The 22,186-nt window shown below is 39.1% G+C and overlaps 2 protein-coding genes across 11 annotated transcripts in view; one reads left to right on the top strand and one right to left on the bottom strand.

Moving 5' to 3' along the window:
• The window catches only part of DHX57 (DExH-box helicase 57), a 57,902-nt gene extending 41,334 nt beyond the window's left edge, over positions 1-16,568 (bottom strand). For 2 of the 8 annotated variants that reach the window (XM_036873279.1, XM_036873281.1), the window contains exons 1-3: positions 16,521-16,568; positions 6,387-6,604; positions 740-898 (exon numbers count right to left, since the gene is read on the bottom strand). In XM_036873279.1, coding sequence (XP_036729174.1) covers positions 740-898; positions 6,387-6,598 — 371 coding nt within the window. In that variant the 5' untranslated portion in view covers positions 6,599-6,604; positions 16,521-16,568. The other 6 variants (XM_036873284.1, XM_036873283.1, XM_036873282.1 and 3 more) reach the window with 6 other exon arrangements.
• Positions 16,569-16,640: 72 nt separating this feature from the next.
• MORN2 (MORN repeat containing 2) lies at positions 16,641-21,944 on the top strand. Of its 3 annotated transcripts, XM_036873374.1 has the most exons (7): positions 16,660-16,749; positions 18,707-18,765; positions 18,865-18,915; positions 19,340-19,446; positions 19,894-19,988; positions 20,177-20,313; positions 21,712-21,944. In XM_036873374.1, exons 5-7 carry the CDS (start codon positions 19,941-19,943, stop codon positions 21,812-21,814), a joined length of 288 nt encoding a protein of 95 aa, XP_036729269.1. In that variant the 5' UTR covers positions 16,660-16,749; positions 18,707-18,765; positions 18,865-18,915; positions 19,340-19,446; positions 19,894-19,940; the 3' UTR covers positions 21,815-21,944. The 3 variants fall into 3 exon arrangements, with proteins under 3 accessions (XP_036729270.1, XP_036729268.1, XP_036729269.1); XM_036873373.1 differs by lacking the exon at positions 18,707-18,765 and having other exon boundaries at positions 16,657-16,749; XM_036873375.1 differs by lacking the exons at positions 18,707-18,765; positions 19,894-19,988 and having other exon boundaries at positions 16,641-16,749.
• The last annotated feature ends 242 nt before the right edge of the window (positions 21,945-22,186 follow it).

Below are 22,186 nucleotides of genomic sequence, written 5' to 3'. Positions count from 1 at the left end.
TTTTTTCAGATGATCAACTAAAATTTAAGAGAAGATTAGTAACTGCCAAAGGTTATAAAGTAAAGAGCAACTAGAGATTTTAACCAAGGTAGTCCGACCCAGAGTCTGTGTTCTTAACTACAGAAGCCTTGGCTATCCTCTCTCTCTTCTCATTCGTAAAACCATCGCTATTTTTTTTTGCTTTGCTGCATAACCACCTTTCCTAAATTTAAGACAGACAAGCGATTTGTAGATAGGATGGAAACTGAGCTGTTCATGGCTGACCGTTCATTAATTCTGGCAAATGGAAAGGATTAACCTCTCCAACTGAAATCACAAAGCAAAATAGCCAAAAGTCTAAAACAATCTTTCTCTTAGGCAAATGGTCATGAGAAGTGCAATCATAAGACTTCATCTGATCAACTCAATATTTGCTCCTAGAACAATGCTTCTACTTGCTCACTACAAGGTTTTATTTGAAAGGTTATCAAGAAAGCAACTACTGAATCCATATTAGCACTGTCCTAGAAAAAGTAAAGATGAAAAGGCGATCTGTACCATTGCTCACAGATACTGCAAAACAACTCACTCTAAAACTGTTGCTGAATAATTATTCTTGTATTTCTCTTGACTCACTTTCAACTAGTTATACAGCCACTACAGGATCAGTACTGATACAGTATTCCAAAGACACACAGGACCCTCACACTGCCAACGCATCTTCCTCAATATAGTAATTTACTGAAATAAAATAATTTACTCAGATCCAACATCCGCATCTTGTTCTTGCAGGTCTCGGAGAAGAGCTTTCACTTTTTCTTGATTCTCAGAAGTCATATGTAGAGTCTGAAGGGTCACTTTGGCTTCAGGCTTCCATTTGGGGTGTGCGTCCCCTTTGCTCACGCTACTGTTACTAGGTCTGCAAAGGACACAAGAACAAAATTACACATTTATCCGTGAGCAGAACTTTTACACTCTCCTCAGGGTCCCCAAATATATACAACATGACTGGACTGTCAAATACCCTACAAAAGATGACAATGAATGTGAAGAGATTCTCTATTTTCTACAGTATTTACCAGACTTCATTATATTGAAACTGCTGGAGAAAAACCTGATTCGATGCTTCATCATTAAATCTGGCTTCACTAACTCAAAAGTCCTCTGGAGAAAGTAATGCTATGATGACACCTTCTGCACTAGTGGATGTTCAAAAGAAATGTGCTACATACAAAGAGTACATATTTCATTCTATTTGAGGTACTTGATCTGAAAACAACTGAGAGTCCTATCTTGTGAATATTAGGCCCTATTTTTGAAATATTTACCTAAATTATTATTTCCTGATTACAAAAATCATAATAATACATGTTCACTGTAGAAAAGTAGAGAACCAAGAAGAAAACAGAAGTCATCTTAAATCACATCAGTCTTTTTCACATACATTTTTTATAAAATTGTACAGCACATATAATCTTTTATAATTTGCTTTATTTCCTTATCAAAATAAAACTGTCATTTCCACCAAATTAAATATTTTCCTACAACTTAACTTTTAAATGGTTACACATACATATAGAGGTACTAGAATTTATTTCACCAATCTTTCATTTTTGGAATTTAGATTTTTTTTTTTAGGGATACTTATTAATATTTAAAACAATAATCAGCTCTAAAGTTTAACTTTACTCACTAAATTTCTTTTTTTCACTTGGCATGTTTCATTATACATTTTCACAAATCTAGGGAAATGGCAGAAACTTTCTCTGCATTGAAAATCCAACATATTATTGAGACTTTGAAAAGAACCACACACTTACACTCGCAAAACTGGGTAGCAAAGGAGAAAATAGAATAGACTGTGGTTTTTAACCACTTAGTTGCAACCTCTGAAAAGAAACATTAGCCCAAATTCATTATTTCCCCTTTTGGTTTCAAAACATTTTAAATCTACAGAAATTAACACCATTTACCAAGATTCACCAATTGTTAACAGTTGCCATACTTAAATGCACACACACATTTATGCCCTTCTCTTCTTATTTCTCTCTCTACACACACATATATGCATATATATCTGCTCCCCCATATATGTACGTGCATGTTCTGCTGAGCCATCTGAATGTAAGTTGCAGGCATCACATTCACTCTTAAATACTTCAGCGTGTTATTTCCTAAGAACAGAGACATACTTTTATATAACCACAATACTCTTATCACCCACGAGATATTTTATATTGATATCATCTAATATATAATCCATATTCAAAGTTCCTAACTGCCTCAATCATGTCTTCTACAGATTTTCTGATTGAGTATCTAGCTTAAAATGACATTTAGTTATCTGTTTTTCAAACTCCTTTAATTTAGAATAGTTCCCCCACCTATTTCCTGGCATTGACTTTTTTGAAGCACTTAGGCTAGCTGTCTTGTAGAATTCTCACTATTTGGACTTGTCTGATTGTTTCCTCATGATTATTAAAAAAAAAAAAAAAAAAAAAAGGGGGGGGGGTGGGTGGGTGGGTAGGGGGAGAACTTCCATATGCTCCCATCTCATCTACCTCTTATTTGTAAACCCCTATACTTTGCCTTCCTTCCAGTTCCTAAGGATGAACCATCCTTGATCCTAAAGTCAGTCCCTCTGTATACTGTATATACAATCTCTTTAACCTCCTCAAGGAAATCATTCCAGCACTTATCCCCCCCTCTACATCATCAGATCATCAGTTCTTCATTCTCCTTTGGATCAGTTCCATCAGCGTACAGACATGCTATATAACGTCTACCATCTTAAAAAAAAAATCTTCCCTTTGACTGCATATCCCTCTCAAGCTACTGTCCTATCTCTCCTCCCTCCCCTGCCCTTTAGAGCAAAACTCCCTCAAAGGGTTATCTAAATCATTGTCTTTGTCACCACTTTCTATCGTCTTCTCTCTGAAACACACTCCAATAGGGTTTTCTCCACACTAAGTATACTAAACCAAACAGCTCTCGTCAAGGTTACCCATGCTATCCACATTGCCAAATCCAGTGGACAATTGTCAGAACACATTTTTCTTTTTTCTTTATATTGGCTGTGCCACGCAGCTTGTGGGATCTTAGATCCCGACCAGGGATTGAACCTAGGGCCACAGCAGTGAAAGTCCTAACCACTGGGCCACCAGGGAACTCCCGGAACACATTTTTCTTGACCTATTAGAAGCATTTTTTATACAACTTGCGGATTCCCTTTAAGTATCCAATCCAATCTCACTGGATACTTCCCTTGAAAACACCTTCATTCCTTGACTTCCAGAAATAAGCTTAGTTTTCCTCTTACTTCACTGGCAACTCCTCAATCTACTTTGTCTCATTTTCCTAATCTCTCTCAGTTCTAAAGCCTAGAGTGCCCCAGGGCTCAAAGTTCAGACCTCTTCTCTATATCCTATCTCATCCAGTCCCATAGCCTTAAAGCACATTTATTCCTAGAGGACTCATACATTTACTTCTCTAGCCTAGATCTTGTTCTTGAACTCCAGACTTATATACTAAATTGCCTATGAAATTGCCACTTGGAGTGTACCTTCTAACTGGTCTTCCTGCTTCCAACCCATGTCCCCCTGTAGTCTATTCTCCACAGAGCACACTGAGACAGGGCCACTGAATATGGGTGCACAGACTATACACTATGCAAAGGGTCCTAAAGTAGGGAAGGAGGGGACAGCAAGAGCTAAAATCCAGTCTATGCTCTGCTTGCCAAGACATCCACCCTGGAGCTATAACTGCCCAAAGAAAGGGGCACCATTTTCTAATTCACATGAAGGGATATACTGAATAGCAGTAACTCTGGCTAGAGTGATTGATGTCACACACTCTTGCCTCAAACCCTTCAATGGCTTCCCATTTTACTCAAAGCAAAGCCAAAGTCCTTATAATGGCCTTTTTGGCCATGGCACGTGACTTGGCTCAGTCCAGTTCAAGATGCTGACAAACCTCACGGCTGGTGCTTGAAAGACAGAATTGTGGCGCTTGAAGAAGCATTTCAGGTAGATAAGGTGTATTTGAACATGTGATGACTGATATATACAGAACAGATGTTTTTGCTTTCCTTGACGTTTCCTGGTGGTAGCAGGGGTGAACTTTTGAGAAGGTGCCAAATACCTGTGATAATGTATGTCTGCCCCATTGAGAATGTCTGTAGAATTCAATTCCATTATTTAAAATAGTTTTTCTACTGACCAGCCCCAGCCTGAAGCTTGACACAATAACTAGACAAGCTATTCTACAACTATCCTAAGATAACTTTCTCAACTGTGCTTTAATTTTCAAAGGTTATTTTAAAATCCCATTCTTTCGACTATTCTAAAGATTATATATTCCAAAGTATCCTTTTAAAAACTTGGTTTTATATGCTTATGATTTTTTCTATAATAAATCATTTTAATGATTATATCTGACCCCTTTGACAGAAAACAGATCAATGGATTCCTAAGGGTCAGGGAAGAGTGTGCTGCAAAGGGCATGGGGGAGTTCTGAAGAACTGTTTATGGCGATGGTTGCATTTGTCAAATTTTAGGTTGAGTTTTACTGAACGTAAATTACACTTCCATGAACATGACTTTTAAAACTTAAAAAAAAAAAACAACAAAATCCTTAGAATGGCCTAAAACATCCTATACAGTAGAGTCTCTCGAATCTAACTGCCTATCACTTCTTACCCATCCATGCTAGCCACATGGCTTCCTTGACATCTCCTAAATCTTCCAAGCACACTCCTGCCTTAGGAACTGTGCCCCTGCCGTTCCCTCTGCCTTGAACGTTCTTCCCTTAGATAGCTTCACAGCTTCTCCTTCACTTCTTTCTTGTCCTGGCTCAAATGACACATCATTAGAGAAGTCTTCTCTAATGATCACTCCATAGAAAACAGCAACCAGCAATCTATTTCAGTATTTTCTATCCCTTTATCCTTTATTTTTCTCCACAGCACTTACCATCTGACCTAGTATTATACCTTTGTTTATGGTCTTTATACCTCAAACCTCCTTCTATGAAGACAAGGACAATATTCTATTCATCGCTGTAATCCTCGTTCCTAAAACAGTGCCTGGTGCATGGTAGGCACTGAGTAAATATTTCCTGCATGAATGAATGTCTGAGACTCTAAGAACCTAAAAAGTCAGTGTTTTCAGAAAGAATGGAGCTGCATCTAACTCAGCATTTAGGTTCTTAAGTCAGCAGCTAAGGTGAAAGTATAGTTTTAGATTATTCTGGAAGATTCTTAAAAAAGTGTCAAGTTTGAGACGGATACATTATCTCTCAGTATGTCCAAAATGACCATTTTTCATTTAGAATGGAAAAAAAATGTAGATTCTCTGGTTGCATACCAGGTGAAATATTTGATTATGGTAGAGACCATGTATAAGAAATATATACTTAAACATTAATATCACATACTCAGTACATCAAGAGGCTTAAACTACAAAAAGCACTTGGAAACTGAGACTGACTGAGGGATGAGCACATTCCTCTCCCGTATCCTGTTCACTGCGGAGCCCAGATTCCTTTTGCGGCAAGTTTAACTACTTATATACTATTGGTTCTTCTTTTTCTTTTTTTCCTGAATACATACAGTTGAATTCATTTAAGTTAAAAGCATTTATGATGCAGCTGAACTTCAGCACTCACCTATATTCCTTTCTAAGTAATATTTAGTTGGGAATTATTCCCACAAAAGAGTGTGTGTATGTATGTGTGTATATACACAGCTCTAAAGAAGTCTCTCCATCTCTAAAAATTCAAGTAAACAGCTTGAAGTGCAATTTGAGAAACAACGAGAATTTTATATTTACACTGCATAACGTGCAGTAGTAAAATCTTTACTTTCATTAAACATGCATTAGAATTATCAGAATTTATTCACTAATTAAAAGCTGAACATGAGAAAAGCCTGGGTATGGTATCTACCACTGGTCATCACATGAAGTTCCAGTAAATATTTGGTTGATCTGGTTGGAAAATAGATAACTCATCAACTAGACAGATGGAGTATAGCCAGATCTCATTTGGGGACCTTCAAACTACAATGCCTAAGAAATACTTAAAATAATTTTCATCACCTTCACCATTTCCAATATTTACTTGCCTAGTAATACTGATTACAATAACAATATTATACTCAATTCACAGTGTCATGTGGAAGTTAAAGTTAACTTCAGATTTCAAAGCACCACCCCCATCCCCGGCCCAACAAAAGGTGTTATTTGCCATCATGCCTTTAGAAAAGGTTACAAAGAGGGGGCTTTAAAACAAGAGGAAGATAAGTTGGCCAGAATTACTTGGCATTTTCCCCCTTTGTCTTAGTCATCTGTTGTCCATAGATCAGGAATTGATACTGTTTTCATATTTGAACATTTAAAGAGTATAATGACCTGGATGAACGCCTTGATTCATTGAAGATAGAAAAGTCATCGCCATCATCCCAAATTCTACTTGAGGCCTTTCTATTGCCACCAATGCCACCGCCACCGCTGCCACCCCCATGAGATTTACTAGCATGACTTCTGCCTCCTCTTCCTCCTCTGGAAGACCCCTTTCCACCTCCTTTCCCTGGCTTGCCTTTTCTTCTTACTGAAGAACTCATTTTCACCTGCAAGAGAAAAAAGTAATGCAGACATTATAAAAATCAGACAAGTATAATACTCCTTTGTTTATCAAAGTTATGGATATAGCTTATTTTAAAGAAAAAAGGAAAATGCATACTTTAAAAGGGCCAGTTTAGGAGAAGCATGGATAAACTGCTTCACAAAAGATTTACAAGCATATCCCCCTCAGGATTAATATTTAATGAGCTTCTCTGACACAGATTTCTTAACCAGGATGTGCATCAGAAACACATGGAGAGGGCTTCCGTGGTGGCGCAGTGGTTGAGAATCTGCCTGCCGATGCAGGGGACACGGGTTTGAGCCCTGGTCTGGGAGGATCCCGCATGCCGCGGAGCAACTGGGCCCGTGGGCCACAATTACTGAGCCTGCGCATCTGGAGCCTGTGCTCCGCAATAAGAGAGGCCGCGATAGTGTGAGGCCCACGCGCTGCAATGAAGAGTGGCCCCCGCTTGCCGCAACTAGAGAAAGCCCTCGCACAGAAACGAAGACCCAACACAGCCATAAATAAATGGATGCGGAACAACTAAGCCCATGCGCCACAACTACTGAGCCTGTGTTCTAGAGCCCGCAAGCCACAACTACTGAGCCTGTATGCTACAACTACTGAAGCCCTCTTGCCTAGAGCCTGTGCTCCGCAACAAGAAAAGCCACCGCTATGAGAAGCCCACGCACCACAACAAAGAGTAGACCCCACTCGCCGCAACTAGAGAAAGCCTGCATGCAGCAACAAAGACCCAATGCAGTCAAAAATAAATAAATAAAAATAAATTTTAAAAAGTTAAAAAAAAAAAACAAGACTCAACTACATGCTGCCTGCAACAGAGTCACTTCAGCTTTAAAGACACACATAGACTGAAACTGAAGTATGTAAAAGACAGTAAATGCACATGGAAACCAAAAGACAGCAGGGGTAGCTATACTTAGACAAAATAGCCTTTAAGTCAAATGCTGTAACAAGAGACAAAGAAGATCATCATATAACGATAAAGGGGTCAATTCATCAAGGGAATCTAACAATTGTAAGTATTTATGCTCCCAACATCAGAGCACCTAAATATATACAGCAAATATTAACATAATTGAAGAGAGAAATAGACATCAACACAATAATAATAAGGGACTTTAATACCACACTTTCAACAATGGTCATATCATCCAGAAAGAAAAATCAGTAAAGAAATATTGGACTTGAACTATAATTTAAGCCAAATGGACCAGCAGACATACACAGAACATTCCATTCAAAGCAGGAGACTACATTTTCTTCTCAAATGCACATGAAATATTCTCCAGGATAGATCATTTCTTAGGCTATAAAACAAGTCTTGACAAACTTAAGAAGACTGAAATCAGATCAAGCATCTTTTCTAACCACAATGGTATGAAACTAGAAATCAATAACAGAAGGAAAACTGGAAAACTCATAAATATGTGGACATTAAAAAACATGCTCCTGAACAACCAATGGGTCAAAGACAAAATCAAGAGGGAAATTTTAAAATATCTTCAAACAATTGAAAGTGGAAACACAACATACGAAAACTTACGGGGTGCAGCAAAAGGAGTTCTAAGAGGACAGTTTAAAGCAATAAATGCCTACATTATGAAAAAGAAAAGATCTCAAATAATCCATCTAAATTTACACCTCAGAGAACCAGAAAAAGAAGAACAAACTAAGCCCAAACTAAGCCAAACTAACTACACCCAAACTAAGTCCAAAGTTAGTAGTATGCATAATAGGAGCACCAGAAGGATGGGGGTGGGGAGGAGAGAGAAAAGAGCAGAAAAAATATTAAAAGAAATAAGAGCAGAAGACTTCTCAAATTTATTGAAAGACAATAACCTACACAGCCAGGAAGCTCTAAGGAGTCCAAGTAGGATACACCCATAGATCCCTAAACAGACACAGTTTGTAAAAATGCTGAAAGTTAAAGACAAGGAGAAATCTTGAAAGCATTTAGAGAAAAACAACTTGACACTTACAGATATAAACCCAGTAAGATTAACAGTTGACCTTCTGGCAGAAACGATGGAGGTCAGAAGGCAGTGACATAATACATTCAAAGGACTTAAAGAAAAGAACTGTCAACCAATAATCCTATATCCAGAAAAGCTATCTTTCAAGAATGGAGGTGAAATTAAAAGTTTCTCAGATAAAAGCAGAGAATTTGTTGACAGCAGACCTGCTTTACAAAAAAATACTAAAGGAAGCTCTTCAAGCTGAAGCAAGTGACCCTAGATGATAATTGGAATCCACACAAAAAACAAGAAGCACCAATAAAGGTAATTGTGTAATTACAAAAAAACCCAAAAAACAAAAACAACCCCCTCCCCTCAAAGCCAACGAAACAGTGTAAATGTATATTTTTCTCCTTTCTTCACATAACCGATTTAAAAAGCAACTGTATAAAATAATATGTACATAATGTAATATTGGACCTGTGATGTATAGAAATGTAATATATTTGCTAATAACAGAACAAAGCAGATCAGTGGGAGCATAGTTGTACTGGGTTAAGAAAATGACTACAGATGGTAAAGCAATAACTATAACAATGTACAGTTGGGGAAGCAACCTAAGTACCCATTGACAGATGAATGGATAAAGAAGATGTGGTATAGATACACAATGGAATATTACTCAGCCATAAAAAAGAATGAAATAATGCCATTAGCAACAACATGGATGGACCTAGAGATTATCATACTAAGTGAAGTAAGTCAGACAGAGAAAGACAAATATCACACGATATTGCTTTATAAGGAATCTAAAAAAAAAATGATACAAATGAACTTATTTACAAAACAGAAATGGACTCACAGACATAAAAAATAAACTTATGGTTACCAAAGGGGGATGGGGGGGAGAGGTAAAATAGGAGTTTTGGATTAAAATATACACACTACTATATATAAAATAGATAAGCAATAAGGACCTATTGTATAGCACAGGGAACTATACTCAGTATCTTATAATAACCTATAATGGAAAAGAATCTAAAAAAGAATATAAATACACACACACACACACACACACACACGTATAACTAAATCACTTTGCTGTACACCTGAAACTAACACATTTTAAATCAACTACATTTCACTATAAAAAATAGAAAAGAATGTACACTTGGGTTTGTAATATTAATAGATATAATATGTGTAACAATAATACTGCAAAAAGGAGGGGAAAGGAATACAGCTGTATGAGAGTAACATTTCAATACACTACTAAAATTGAGCTAGTATAAATGTGAAGCTGATTCTGATATGTCAAGATGTACAAGATAAACCCTTGGGCAGTCACTAAAAAACAAAACAAAAACTCAAAAAAATATCGTGAAAAAAATCATTAAAGAAATTAAAATACTGAATTAGAAAATGTTCATTTAATGATAATGCAAAAGAAAGCAGTAAAGTAGGAACAGAGAAACAAAATAGACGAGACATACAGACAACAAAAAGTAGAAGGGTAAATGTAAATTCCACTATACCAATAACAACATTAAATGTGAATGGACTGAACAATTCAATCAAAAGACAAATTATCAGACTGTATAAAAACAAGAACCGGGCTTCCCTGGTGGCGCAGTGGTTGAGAATCTGCCTGTCAATGCAGGGGACGCGGGTTCGAGCCCTGGTCTGGGAGGATCCCACATGCCGCGGAGCAACTGAGCCCGTGAGCCACAATTGCTGAGCCTGCGCGTCTGGAGCCTGTGCTCCGCAACGGGAGAGGCCGCGACAGTGGGAGGCCCGGGCACCGCGATGAGGAGTGGCCTCCGCTTGCCACAACTAGAGAAAGCCCTCGCACAGAAACGAAGACCCAACATAATAAATAAATAAAATTTAAAAATGGTCCACATCAAAAAAATCTTTAAAAAAAAAACAAAAAAAACAAGAACCAACTATATGCTATCACTTTAAATTCAAAGATACAAATAAATGAAAAGTAAAAGGATGGAAAAAGAAAAATCATGCAAACAGCAACCACAAGAAAGCTGGAGTGACTATGCTAATATCAGACGAAATAGACTTTAAAGCAAAAAATGTTGTTAGAGATAAAGAAGGACATTTCATAATGATAAGAGTCAATCCATGAGGAAGATATTAACAATTACAAATATATTGCACCTAATAACAGAGCACCAGAATACATAAAGCAACAACTGACAGAAATGAACAGAGAGGACTTCTGTGGTGGTGCAGTGGGTTAAGAATCCACCTGCCAATGCAGGGGACACAGGTTCGAGCCCTGGTCCAGGAAGATCCCACATGCCATGGAGCAACTAAGCCTGTGCACCGCAACTACTGAGCCTGCATGCCACAACTACTGAAGCCTGTGTGCCCTAGAGCCCACACGGCGCAACTACTGAGCCCACGCACTGCAACTACTGAAGCCCACAAGCTCTAGGGCCTGCGTGCTGCAACTACTGAAGCCCGTGCACCTAGAGCCCGTGCTCCGCAACAAGAGAAGCCACCGCAATGAGAAGCCCGCGCACCACAACGAAGAGTAACCCCTGCTCGCTGCAACTAGAGAAAGCCTGCGCACAGCAACGAAGACCCAGTGCAGCCAAAAAAAAAAAAGAAGAAGAAGAAATGAACAGAGAAATAGACAATGCATAACAGTAGGAAACTTCAATACCCACTTTCAACAATGGTAGAGAACAACTACTGTAAGTCCCCTACATACGAACAAGTTCTGTTCTGAGAGCTCATTCATAAGTCCAATTTGTTCGTAAGTCCAACAAGATTAGCCTAGGTACCCAACTAACACAATCGGCTATATACTGCTGCTTTTACACTTGCTTCCGGACATCCTGGGCTTGAAATAAAGATACTGTACTATTGTACTCTATACAGTACTGTACAGTAAAGTACACAAAAGCACAACCACTTGTAGAGGATGCACACATGTGACGATGTTCGCCAGACACATGAGCTAACTTACGTGATTGGACATGCAAACACATGTTCACATCTTTGAAACTTCACAACTTGAAGGTTCGTATGTAGGGGACTTACTGTAGACAGAAGATCAATAAAGAAATAGAAGACTTGAAACACAGTATAAACCAACTAGACCTAAGAGACATCTACAGAACACTCTACCCAATAAAAATATACATTTTCCTTATGTGTATAAGGAAAATTTTCCAGGATAGACCATATGCTAGGCTATAAAAAAAACCTCAATAAATTTTAAAAGACAGAAATGATACAAAGTATGTTTTGCAACCACAGCAGAATGAAATTTGAAATCAAAAGCAGGGAAATATCTGGGAAACTCACAAACATGTAGAAATTAAACTAGGTCTCTTGATATTCCTTTCTTCAAAATCCTTCATAATTATTCATATTTATTGTTTCTTTTATGTTTATCTTCCCGCCTCCCCAGAAGCTCTCTGAAGGCAAGGATTATGTCTATTTTGATTACCAATGTACCTCTAACACAGTGTCTGGCATATAGAAGAAATTCAATATGTATTTGAAGAATGGCTGAAGGTTGAATAAATGACTGATATGAGAATGGAGATTCATTCATTTATTTATTCATTCCACAAATATTTATTAAGCACTTATTATGTGCCAAGTCCTAGGGATATAACAGCAAAGACGACAAAAGTTCCTGCCTCATGAAGCTTATCCTCTAGAGAGCAAGACAGACAATAAATAAATACATAATATCAGTTAAGTGCTATGAAGAAAATGAAAAACTCTGAGAGTGTTATTTTAGATAGAGCGGTCGAGTTAGAGTGGCCATCTTTCTGAGATCATATTGAGCAGACACCTGAACATTTAGAAAATGAGTCATGAAATATTTGTGAAAAGTACATTGTAAGCAGAAGCAATAGTAGGTGAAAAGGGGCCAAGTCCAGAACATCTTCAATGCACTGGGCTGGATGAACAGTAAGGAGTCTGGTGGGTCTGCAATATAGTGAGCAAAGGAGATGAGGTCAGAAAGTAGACGGCCATGTAGGTCCTGGGAAGAACTTTGAATTTTATTCTAAATATAACAGAAAGTCACTAGAGAGCAGAGGCAAAAGCTTGGTATGACTGACTTAGGTTTTAAAACAATTACTCTAAAAAGGGAACCCTCCTACACTGTTGGTGGGAATGTAAATTGGTAGAGCCACTATGGAGAACAGCATGGAGGTTCCTTAAAAAACTAAAAATAGAGCTACCATATGATCCTGCAATCCCACCACTGGGCATATATCCATAGAAAAACATGGTTAGAAAGGATACAGGCACCCCAATGTTCACTGCAGCACTGTTTACAATAGCCAAGACATGAAAGCAACTTAAATGTCTATCGACAGATGAATGGATAAAGAAGATGTGGTACACATATATAATGAAATATTACTCAGCCATTAAAAAGAATGAAATAACGTAGGGGACTCCCCTGGTGGTCTAGTCATTAAGACTCCGTGCTCCCAATGCAGGGGGCCCGAGTTCGATCTCTGGTCAGGGAACTAGATCCTGCATGCTGCAACTAAGAGCCCGCATGCTGCAACTAAAAGAGCCCACATGTCACAGCTAAAGATCTCACATGCCGCAACTAAAGATCCCACATGCTGCAACGAAGATCCCATGTGCTACAACTAAGACCCAGCACAGCCAGATAAACAAATAAATAAATGTTAAAAAAAAAAAAAGAATGAAATAATGCCATTTGCAGCAACATGGATGGACCTGGAGATTACCATAGTAAGTGAAGTAAGTCAGATAGAGAAAGACAAATAAATGATATGGCTTATATGCGGAATCTTAAAAAAAAAAAGATACAAATGAACTTATTTACAAAACAGAAACAGACTCACAGACTTAGAGAACATCACAGCCTTAGAGAACAAACTTATGGTTACCAGGAGGGAAGGGTTGGGGGGAGGGATAGACTGGGAGCTTGGGATTGACATATACACACTGCTGTATTTAAAATAGATAACCAGGGACTTCCCGGTGGTCCAGTGGTTGAGACTTCACCTTCCAATGCAGGGGGTGTGGGTTTGATCCCTGGTTGGGGAGCTAAGATCTCACATGCCTCGCAGACAAAAAACCAAAACATAAAACGGAAGCAATATTGTAACAAATTCAATAAAGACTTTAAAAATGGTCTGCATCAATAAAATCTGTAAAAAATAAAATAAGATAAAATAGGTAACCAACAAGGACTTACTGTATAGCACAGGGAACTCTGCTCAATATTCTGTAATAACCTAAATGGGAAAAGAATTTGAAAAAGAATAGATACGTGTGTATATATATATATAACTGAATCACTTTGCTGTACACCTGAAACTAACACAACATTGTTAATCAAATATACTCCAATAGAAAATAAAAAATTTTTTAAACTTCAGATTTACATTAAAATTATCTAGAAAAAAGTAAAAAAAAAAAAATTACTCTAGCTGTTTTGTGAAGAATAAAAAGTCTTTAGGGAGGTGAGGAGAACCAGGAGGCCAGTTAGAAACTACTGCAGTTGTTCAGTCTGGAGATAAAAAACAAAACAAAACAAACAAACAAAAAAAACACAGTGAGATAGACTAGGGTGGGAGCAAGTGGAGCTGAAAAGTGGCCATAGATTCTCAATGTATTTTAACAGTAGATGAATTAGATGCAAGGTATGAGAGAGAAGTGTCTAGAATTACTGTAAGATTTTAGGGCCTAGATTAACTAGGTGAATAGGGGTCCTGTGCTCAGCCATGTGATCAAAATGGGAATAGTGGGGAGGAAAAGATACGGGGAGTGTCACAAGTTCAGAATGAATGTTACATTTGAGATGTCTTCTAGATATTCAAATGGAGATATGTAGAAGGTATTAATAGTTGGAAATACAAGTCTGCATTGAGGGGAAAGGTAAGATTTTTCTTTTACTTCTCTAAAACTCCTGTAAGTTAAATATTATTTTCTATATTTTATAGCAGAGGAAACTAGAGTAACAGATAAATTACATGATTTGTCTAATGTCACCAACTATAGAAGCAAAGTCTGGAGCCAGGGTTTGAAACAATCCATTCGACTCCAAAGCTGAAATTCTTTCCCCCATATTTCCCTCTTACCCCCCAAACATGTACTTTGTATCTTCAATTCAAAACTTAGTGTTGGGACTTCCCTGGTGGTCCAGTGATTAAGAATCCACCTTCCAGGGCTTCCCTGGTGGCGCAGTGGTTGAGAGTCCACCTGCCAATGCAGCGGACACGGGTTCGAGCCCTGGTCCGGGAAGATCCCACATGCCGTGGAGCAACTAAGCCCGTGCACCACAACTACTGAGCCTGTGCTCTAGAGCCCACGTGCCACAACTACTGAAGCCCACCGCACCTAGAGCCCGTGCTCCACAACAAGAGGAGCCACCGCAGTGAGAAGCCCGCACACCGCAACGAAGAGTAGCCCCCGTTCGCCGCAACTAGAGAAAGCCACGCGCAGCAACGAAGACCCAACACAGCCAAAAATAAATTTATTAAAAAAAAAAAAAAAAGAATCCACCTTCCAATGCAGGGCACACGGGTTCGATCCCTGGTCAGGGAACTAAGATCCCACATGCCACGGGGCAACTAAGCCCATGTGCCACAACTACTGACCCCACACGCCGCAACGAAAGATCCCATGTGCCACAACTAAGACCTGATGCAGCTAAATAAATAAATAAAACAAGAAAACAAAACAACAAAACTTACTGTTAAGCCATCCCCCCCTGTGATTTGTGCCTGGGTCTTAATTTGTAAAGGTGACTGAGTGCTGACACAGAGAGATCAATACCACTGAAAGAAAAGTTTAATGTTATTTACAACTCCCCTAGAAAGGAGAGGCATGCCATGCCACGGTGGGCCACAGGGGGAAGCACCAGTGCCAGGAGGAGGCAGAAAGGAACAAGAGTAAGGCATAGGCTGTAGCCTTTCTTGGGTTTTTCACGGGAAAGGCGAGGCCGGGCAGGGTAATCAGTTTAGGATTGGCTAGTTTGAGTAATTCCCACAGACTCTGAGGCATAGGGTACCTGGCCCCAGTCTGATTTAGGGCAGGGGAACTACTAGCGTGGTGGTTATACAAAGGAGGTGGTTGGAAGTAAGGATGCAGGATTGGTTGTTTTGCATATGAAAGGCGTGTTCACAGGTTAATTGTTAATTAGCTAGCCCTGGGAAGGGCAGTTTCTTCCCGGCCAGGTAGGCCCACAAGATGCCAAAACATCATAAATCCATTTAGTCTGAGAAGATTCCAACTATCTTTGTTCACCGTGTACACAGGAACCTAAGTTTGGCTGGAAGAGTATCCTTTGTTTCACATCCAAGTTTGGCTCCCAGGAACAGAATCACCAAGCTGGGCGCTGAAAACTGACCACAAGCCATTGCCCTCCTAGGCAAATCTCTGACTCACCCCATATATCCAGCTCCTTGCAGATACCCAGACCTGGTACCTTTCTTCCAGCATACATCGCAGCAAATCCTCTCCCCAAATAGCCACCCATTGGTGATGGAGACAGAGACAGGAAACGAAACCTGAGCCCCTCCAATTCCACCCTTTATCCCGCTCCGAGCCTGAATTCAGCTCCCCCGCCTCCAGCCTGAGCGTGGACAGCCTCAGCTGCCGACTCCCGCCGGGCCCGGTCCCAGGGCCTGGGATCCTAATGCTCCAGGCTCACCGGCCCCAGCCAGACAGGCTGTATCCCACCGGGCCGGGAGGCTCCTCAGACCCTGACCACTCCGGGACAGGGAGTCGGTAGAAGGGTCCGCACACTGACTACTAGGGCGACGCGCAGACCACACACACGGAAATACATCTCTCACACGCGGCAGGGGAGGCCTCCCCGGGCTCGCAGCGCTGCTTCCCGGGGCATCTGTTAGGACGCGGCGCCCAGCGGCCAAGGCCCCAGCCGGGCGCCACCACCCACCGGGACCTCACCTGGAGCGGCTCCGCAGCGGCCCAGCTGCAGCGGCCCAGCCCTGGCGCCTTCTGATTGGCTCAACCTCGGGCCCTTGTCTATTCGCTTCCGGGTGAGAGGTGCCTGGTCGCCCTAGCAACCAAGTCGCAGTCTGCGCTGAGCTACTGCTTCCTTCCCTCCAGGCCACAGAGCTGGCGGCCCAGGGGGAATCGCAGAGTCCAGAAAATCTCTCCAGCACCCCTGTGTCGAGTGAGTGTCCCATCCTCCCAACGCCCCTTTAAGTAGAACTCGCACTGAGCCGGAGCTCGGCCCCTGGCAACTCCGGTACGGGTGTGACATATTTCCTGAGCGTCTACACAGCTGGTGGGATGTGGGCGCGGAGAACCCGTGCTGTGGGAATCTGGAGACCTGGATTCTAGCTCTCATTCGGCCGTCGATTCGCTGCTGCGACACCTTAGGGAAGTGCCACCGTCTCTGGTTTCAGTTTCCTCTCTGTTGCCAGTCTCGATCCCTTAGGTTCCCTCCCTCTAGCTCTAACTGTCCAAAGTTTCGGATGTGGAACCATTTAAGGGCAATTGAAACAGTTCGGTTTCTTGTATGATCACGTTTAGTGCTCTGCTTCGTAAGCCTTTAACGATTGCTTCCCAAGTGCCACTCATTCAGTTCCTACCAGTAAGTACTAAGCACTGAGCTGGACACTAGGGTGGGAAAAGAGATTTAACTAATCCGTGATCCTGACCCAGAGGAGTGGAGTGTGAGAAGGGACTCCGGCACAAAAGCGTTATTTTAATAGGGCCCTAAGTACTACACTAGGGATAGACCTCCTGGGGGCTCCTGGAGGAGTCTGGGGGTGAGGGGAGATATGAAAGGCCTTGTCAGGTGATATCTCTGTTTTCCTTTATGCCTCTTTCTGGGAAAAATTTTCAACCTTGTGTTCCAGTTCACTAATTTACTTTTCAACGGTATTCATTCTGCTATTCAGCCTAAAGAGGTTTATTTCAACAATTATATTATTCATTTCCTAGATTGCTAATTATTTTTTCATAAGCATCCGCTCCTGTCTCAAGGCTGCTATACCCTCCCTTTCTCTCTGATGATGTTTAAGTCTTCTGCCTATTGTGTTATTAGCTCTGTTTCCTCAGAGGGGATGCGCTTTCAGCCTTTCTCAACTGTCACTCATTAATTTTTCAATTAAAAAGATCAGTTCTCTTGTCCCACCCACAGAGATTCTGATTCAGCAGTGTGGAAGGGCGTAGGATCTTGTAAAGCATCCCAGATGATTCTAATGGATGGCCACACTTTGAGTAACATTCTAGTAGACTATTGTCCTAGAAGTTATAGTTTACTTATCTTCACATACGTTTTCTTCAGTATTGGCAAAAATTAGTTTCTAATGTTTTAGTCCACTAAATGTCCCAGGGCTCTGAGGCATAGATTCCACCCCACCCGCCATCCCCCAGGCCTGTGGTTGTCTTTGTCCCTTTTTCACCTGGTCTCCATTCCAATCTCATTCTGTTTGGACCCCACTCCCTCCCCCACCCCTTCTCACTTACTATCTTTCTTTATTTTCTATTTCCTTCCACTGCCAAATCAGAGATTGTTCACGCTACCTTACCTCTGTGAGACAATCAATAGATCATATACCCAAGAGAAATAAAAACATATGTCCACACAAAAAATTATACATGAATGTTCATAGCATTATTCATAACAGCCAAAACTGGAAACAACCCAACTGGCCATCAGCTGATGAATAGATAAACACAATGCGTTATTTTTGTAGCATGGACTATTCGGCAATAAAAAGTGGTGAAATACTGATACATGCTACAACATGGATGAACCTTGAAGCTAAGTAAAAGAAGCTAATCACAAAGGACCACATATTGTATGATTCCATTTCTATGAACTATCTAGAATACACCAGTACATAGAGACAGAGTAGATTAGTGGTTGCCAGGGGTTGGGTGAGTTTTAGGGTAATGGAGAGTAACTGCTAATATGTACAGGATTTCTTTTGGGGGTGATTAAAATATTGAAAAATTAGATAGTGGTGACAGTTACACAACTCTGAGTATGCTAAAAAAAATGAATTTTGTATACTTTTAAAGGGTAACTTTGGTGGTATGTGAATGATATATTAATAAAGCTGTTATAATAAACAAGTAAAAATTGATCATCTAGACAAAATCATTTATTTCCCCAGGACCCTACACTAGACTATGGAAATGCCAAGTAATCATGATATGCTTGTGATCATATGAAGTGAGTCTATCTGGTTAGCTCTTAAAGCAAATATGTTATAGGTCTTACGATGTAAAAATATTTAAGCTTATGTGACTTTTCTGAAATCTTTTAAAACAGCTCCAGAAGTATTTAAGATAAACTTTATATTTCCAAATGGAGACAAGTATGGTAAGCATACATTTCAATTACTTTTTTCTATATAGACTAAAATTAAATAGCTTAAGGGTACAAAACTGAGACTGTTACACTTTATAAAACTACTACTGAGATATTTACTCCATTAAATAAAATAACATAGAAATACCAATTGAGAAACAGATTTTAAATCTAAACTCTAATGTTAAGTATAGACAGTGTGCCTTGGAAAGCTATGGGAGGGCCATAGCCATATGTCAATCTTCCGGGCCATATGTCAATGATTACAAGACCTAGGTCCATGGAGCACCTCATCTCTGGTCTCATCAATTTCAGTGCTAGGAAGCCAAAGAGACCCATAAGGGATGCAGTTCTGATTAAGCCTGAAAATAAATATTTTATTACTTAGTCAAACAGGGTTCCCTTTTATAATCTTCAGTATTTCTCTCTTGTTTAGATGGGGATTGTACAAGAACATCTTCTGGAATCTTTGAGAGAAATGGAATAGGTATTCATACCACTCCTAATGGGATTGTCTACACAGGAAGCTGGAAAGATGACAAGGTATTATTGTTGTTTTGAACATTGACAGTGGATAAGTAACTCTATTGGTTAAATGATTCCAGGCATTTCACCATTAATCAAAAAACACATATGAGTAGACCATGCAATAAAAATAACAAATGATTATATTTAACATATATGAACATAAGAATAGTATTAAACTCATGCAGAGAGCTAATTATCATCATTATCATCTTTCTATTTCCTATTCATTGAGCAAAGTGAACTCATTACATAATTTTCTCATTGAATCCTCATAGCAGCCTCACGAGCCAGATACCATTAATGCTCCTGTTTTACAATTGAGGGAAATCAGGCTCAGATTTCTTGCCCAGCTAGTAAGTGATGAAACAAAAATGTGTTCTCGGGTCTGCCTGAATACAAATTTTTGTTCTTAACAACTTCTTTGTGCCATTTCTGGGCTAACTAAACTGGTTGTCCTTTAAGCTTTTTGATATAGTCAAGGTATCTTGAGGACCCCTGTTATTATCATCATGGACCCCCAAGATGTTCAAGTGCCCCAGATCAGAAACATTGACTTGGTGAGCTTCACAGAGAGATACATACAAAGGACAATGATAAAATGTTATCTTATTTTTGTGAAAATAAAGGATGATACAATGATAGATTAAATAATAACAAAGTAGATGATAGACATATGTGTACATTTTTTAAATGTTCTAGGGAACTGAAGATTAGTTACTGAGGTAATTTCCTTTGTTACAAACAGATGAATGGTTTTGGAAGACTTGAGCATTTTTCAGGAGCAGTATATGAAGGACACTTTAAGGACAATATGTTTCATGGACTGGGGACTTATACATTCCCAACTGGGGCAAAGTACACTGGAAATTTCAATGAAAATAGGTAAGTTTAAAATAAAATGTCATTGTAGTTCTAAAAGAGCCTTTTCAGGCACATTTGCTTAAAAATTTAGTTAATGCTAAATTTCTTTTGTAATGTATTTAGTTAAAATATATTTATAATATATTTTGGAAAATTTGGGTTATATGTTGGGGAAAAAAATGTTATAAGAGAGGCTAAGGCCATCATGAGCCTCCAAAAGAAAATATCATTCTTGGTGATAATCTATTAGACTTTTCATTTATTTCCTCTTGACTTCTGTTCCTATAGAACTTTTTGCAGTCATATTGGAAATGGAAAGCTTGTTGCAATTATTGAGAAAATTTAGGCCAAAAATTATTTTCACTTGAAATATCTTGATAAACTTTTTTTTTAGTTTTAGATTTTATTTTTTCTTCCAGTTTGAGATATAATAGACATACAGTGCTGTATAAATTCAAGGTGTACAGCATAATGATTCGACTTAGGTACATGATGAAGTGATGACCACAGTAAGTGTAGTGAACATTCATCACCTCACATTGACACAAAAGAAAAAGAAAAAAATATTTTTCCTTGTGATGAGAACTAAGGATTTTCTCTCTTAACAACTTTTACATATAACATACAGCAGTGTTAATTATATTTATCATGTTGTACATCACATCCCTAGTACCTTATTTATCTTGTAACTGGAAGTTTGTACCTTTTGACCACCTTCATCCAAATCCCTACCCCTACCCTCCACCATGTATCTTTACAAGCTTAATCCTCACACCAAATACCATGCCGTGTCATCCAGAGGTTCATGGTTCATTAATAACTACCCCTTTATTATTTCCAGAATTGAAAATGCAACCTAATTGTTATGCAGTGGTTGATACATATTGAGGAGGGTAGAAAGTGTTCACCTATTCTGATGCCAAGTCTGTGATGACAGACAGCATGTAAACTTTTCCCACTGATATTAATAAAGGGAGAAAACTCTAACCCATGGGATAAAGGTCTGTTTGGTTATGTGAAGTGCATTTTCACCACTCTGAAGAGTCCAGAAAACACCAGCATAGAGCATAGCACCTCAAACATAGTTGAAGGTCAATAAACATTTGTTGAATAAATGAATGAACTAATTAAGCCAGATAACCAATATAAACTTTTCACTTTTTGACTGTTTTGGTCTAAACTAAGCATATGTAATCCTAAAATCTTAGACACCAAAATTTGTATAATGACAATATTTGTTTGGAATAGTAATTTTTTTTTTTTGTAGGATATGAAAGCAGGATGTCAGGTTTTAAGCCAAAATTTGATAGTGGAAAGATATAATTCTTCAGACATAGTATCTAATATACTAGACAATCATATCTGGACCGTAAATTTTTGGTCTTGGTTAATGAACACACTTATTTTTTACTATTGCAGGGTGGAAGGTGAAGGACAATATACTGATATCCAAGGACTAGAATGGTGTGGTAACTTTCATTTCACAGCTGCTCCAGGCCTGAGGCTAAAGCTCCACATGTAGATATTCTGCACTGAAGTTTTAATGTGGTAATTGCAGCTTTTAGTTGTAAGGAAAACAACTAAATGTCATCTGCAGTAACTTCATACACTGCCTATATATTGTAATTTTGCCAATAAAACCATCACTCATTTATGCTTTTTTGAACTTTCTTTTGATCATCTTATAATTAGTTTAAAATAAATTATGTAGGGACTGCCCTGGCGGTCCAGTGGTTAAGACTCCGTGCTTCCACTGCAGGGGGCGCAGGTTCGATACCTGATCCAGGAACTAAGATCCTGCATGCCACACAGTGTGGCCAAAAAAGGGGGAGGAAAAAAAAGAAAGAAAATAAAGAAAATACGTTACGTGATTCAATTGAGAGTTTGCTCATTT

Source organism: Balaenoptera musculus, chromosome 13, assembly GCF_009873245.2.
Source record: "Balaenoptera musculus isolate JJ_BM4_2016_0621 chromosome 13, mBalMus1.pri.v3, whole genome shotgun sequence".
NCBI classification, from domain to species: Eukaryota; Metazoa; Chordata; class Mammalia; order Artiodactyla; family Balaenopteridae; genus Balaenoptera; species Balaenoptera musculus.
Note: the sequence above shows the minus strand (reverse complement) of the source record. Positions and strands in the feature narration are given on the sequence as shown.

What these genes read in the sequence shown, in the direction of transcription:
- MORN2 (XM_036873373.1), top strand. Translation starts at nt 19,941, where the DNA reads ATGGACCCCCAAGATGTTCAAGTGCCCCAGATCAGAAACATTGACTTG. An exon ending in AGATCAGAAACATTGACTTG is followed by an intron (nt 19,989 to 20,176) that starts GTGAGCTTCACA and finishes TGTTACAAACAG; the next exon opens with ATGAATGGTTTTGGAAGACT. An exon ending in GGAAATTTCAATGAAAATAG is followed by an intron (nt 20,314 to 21,711) that starts GTAAGTTTAAAA and finishes TTACTATTGCAG; the next exon opens with GGTGGAAGGTGAAGGACAAT.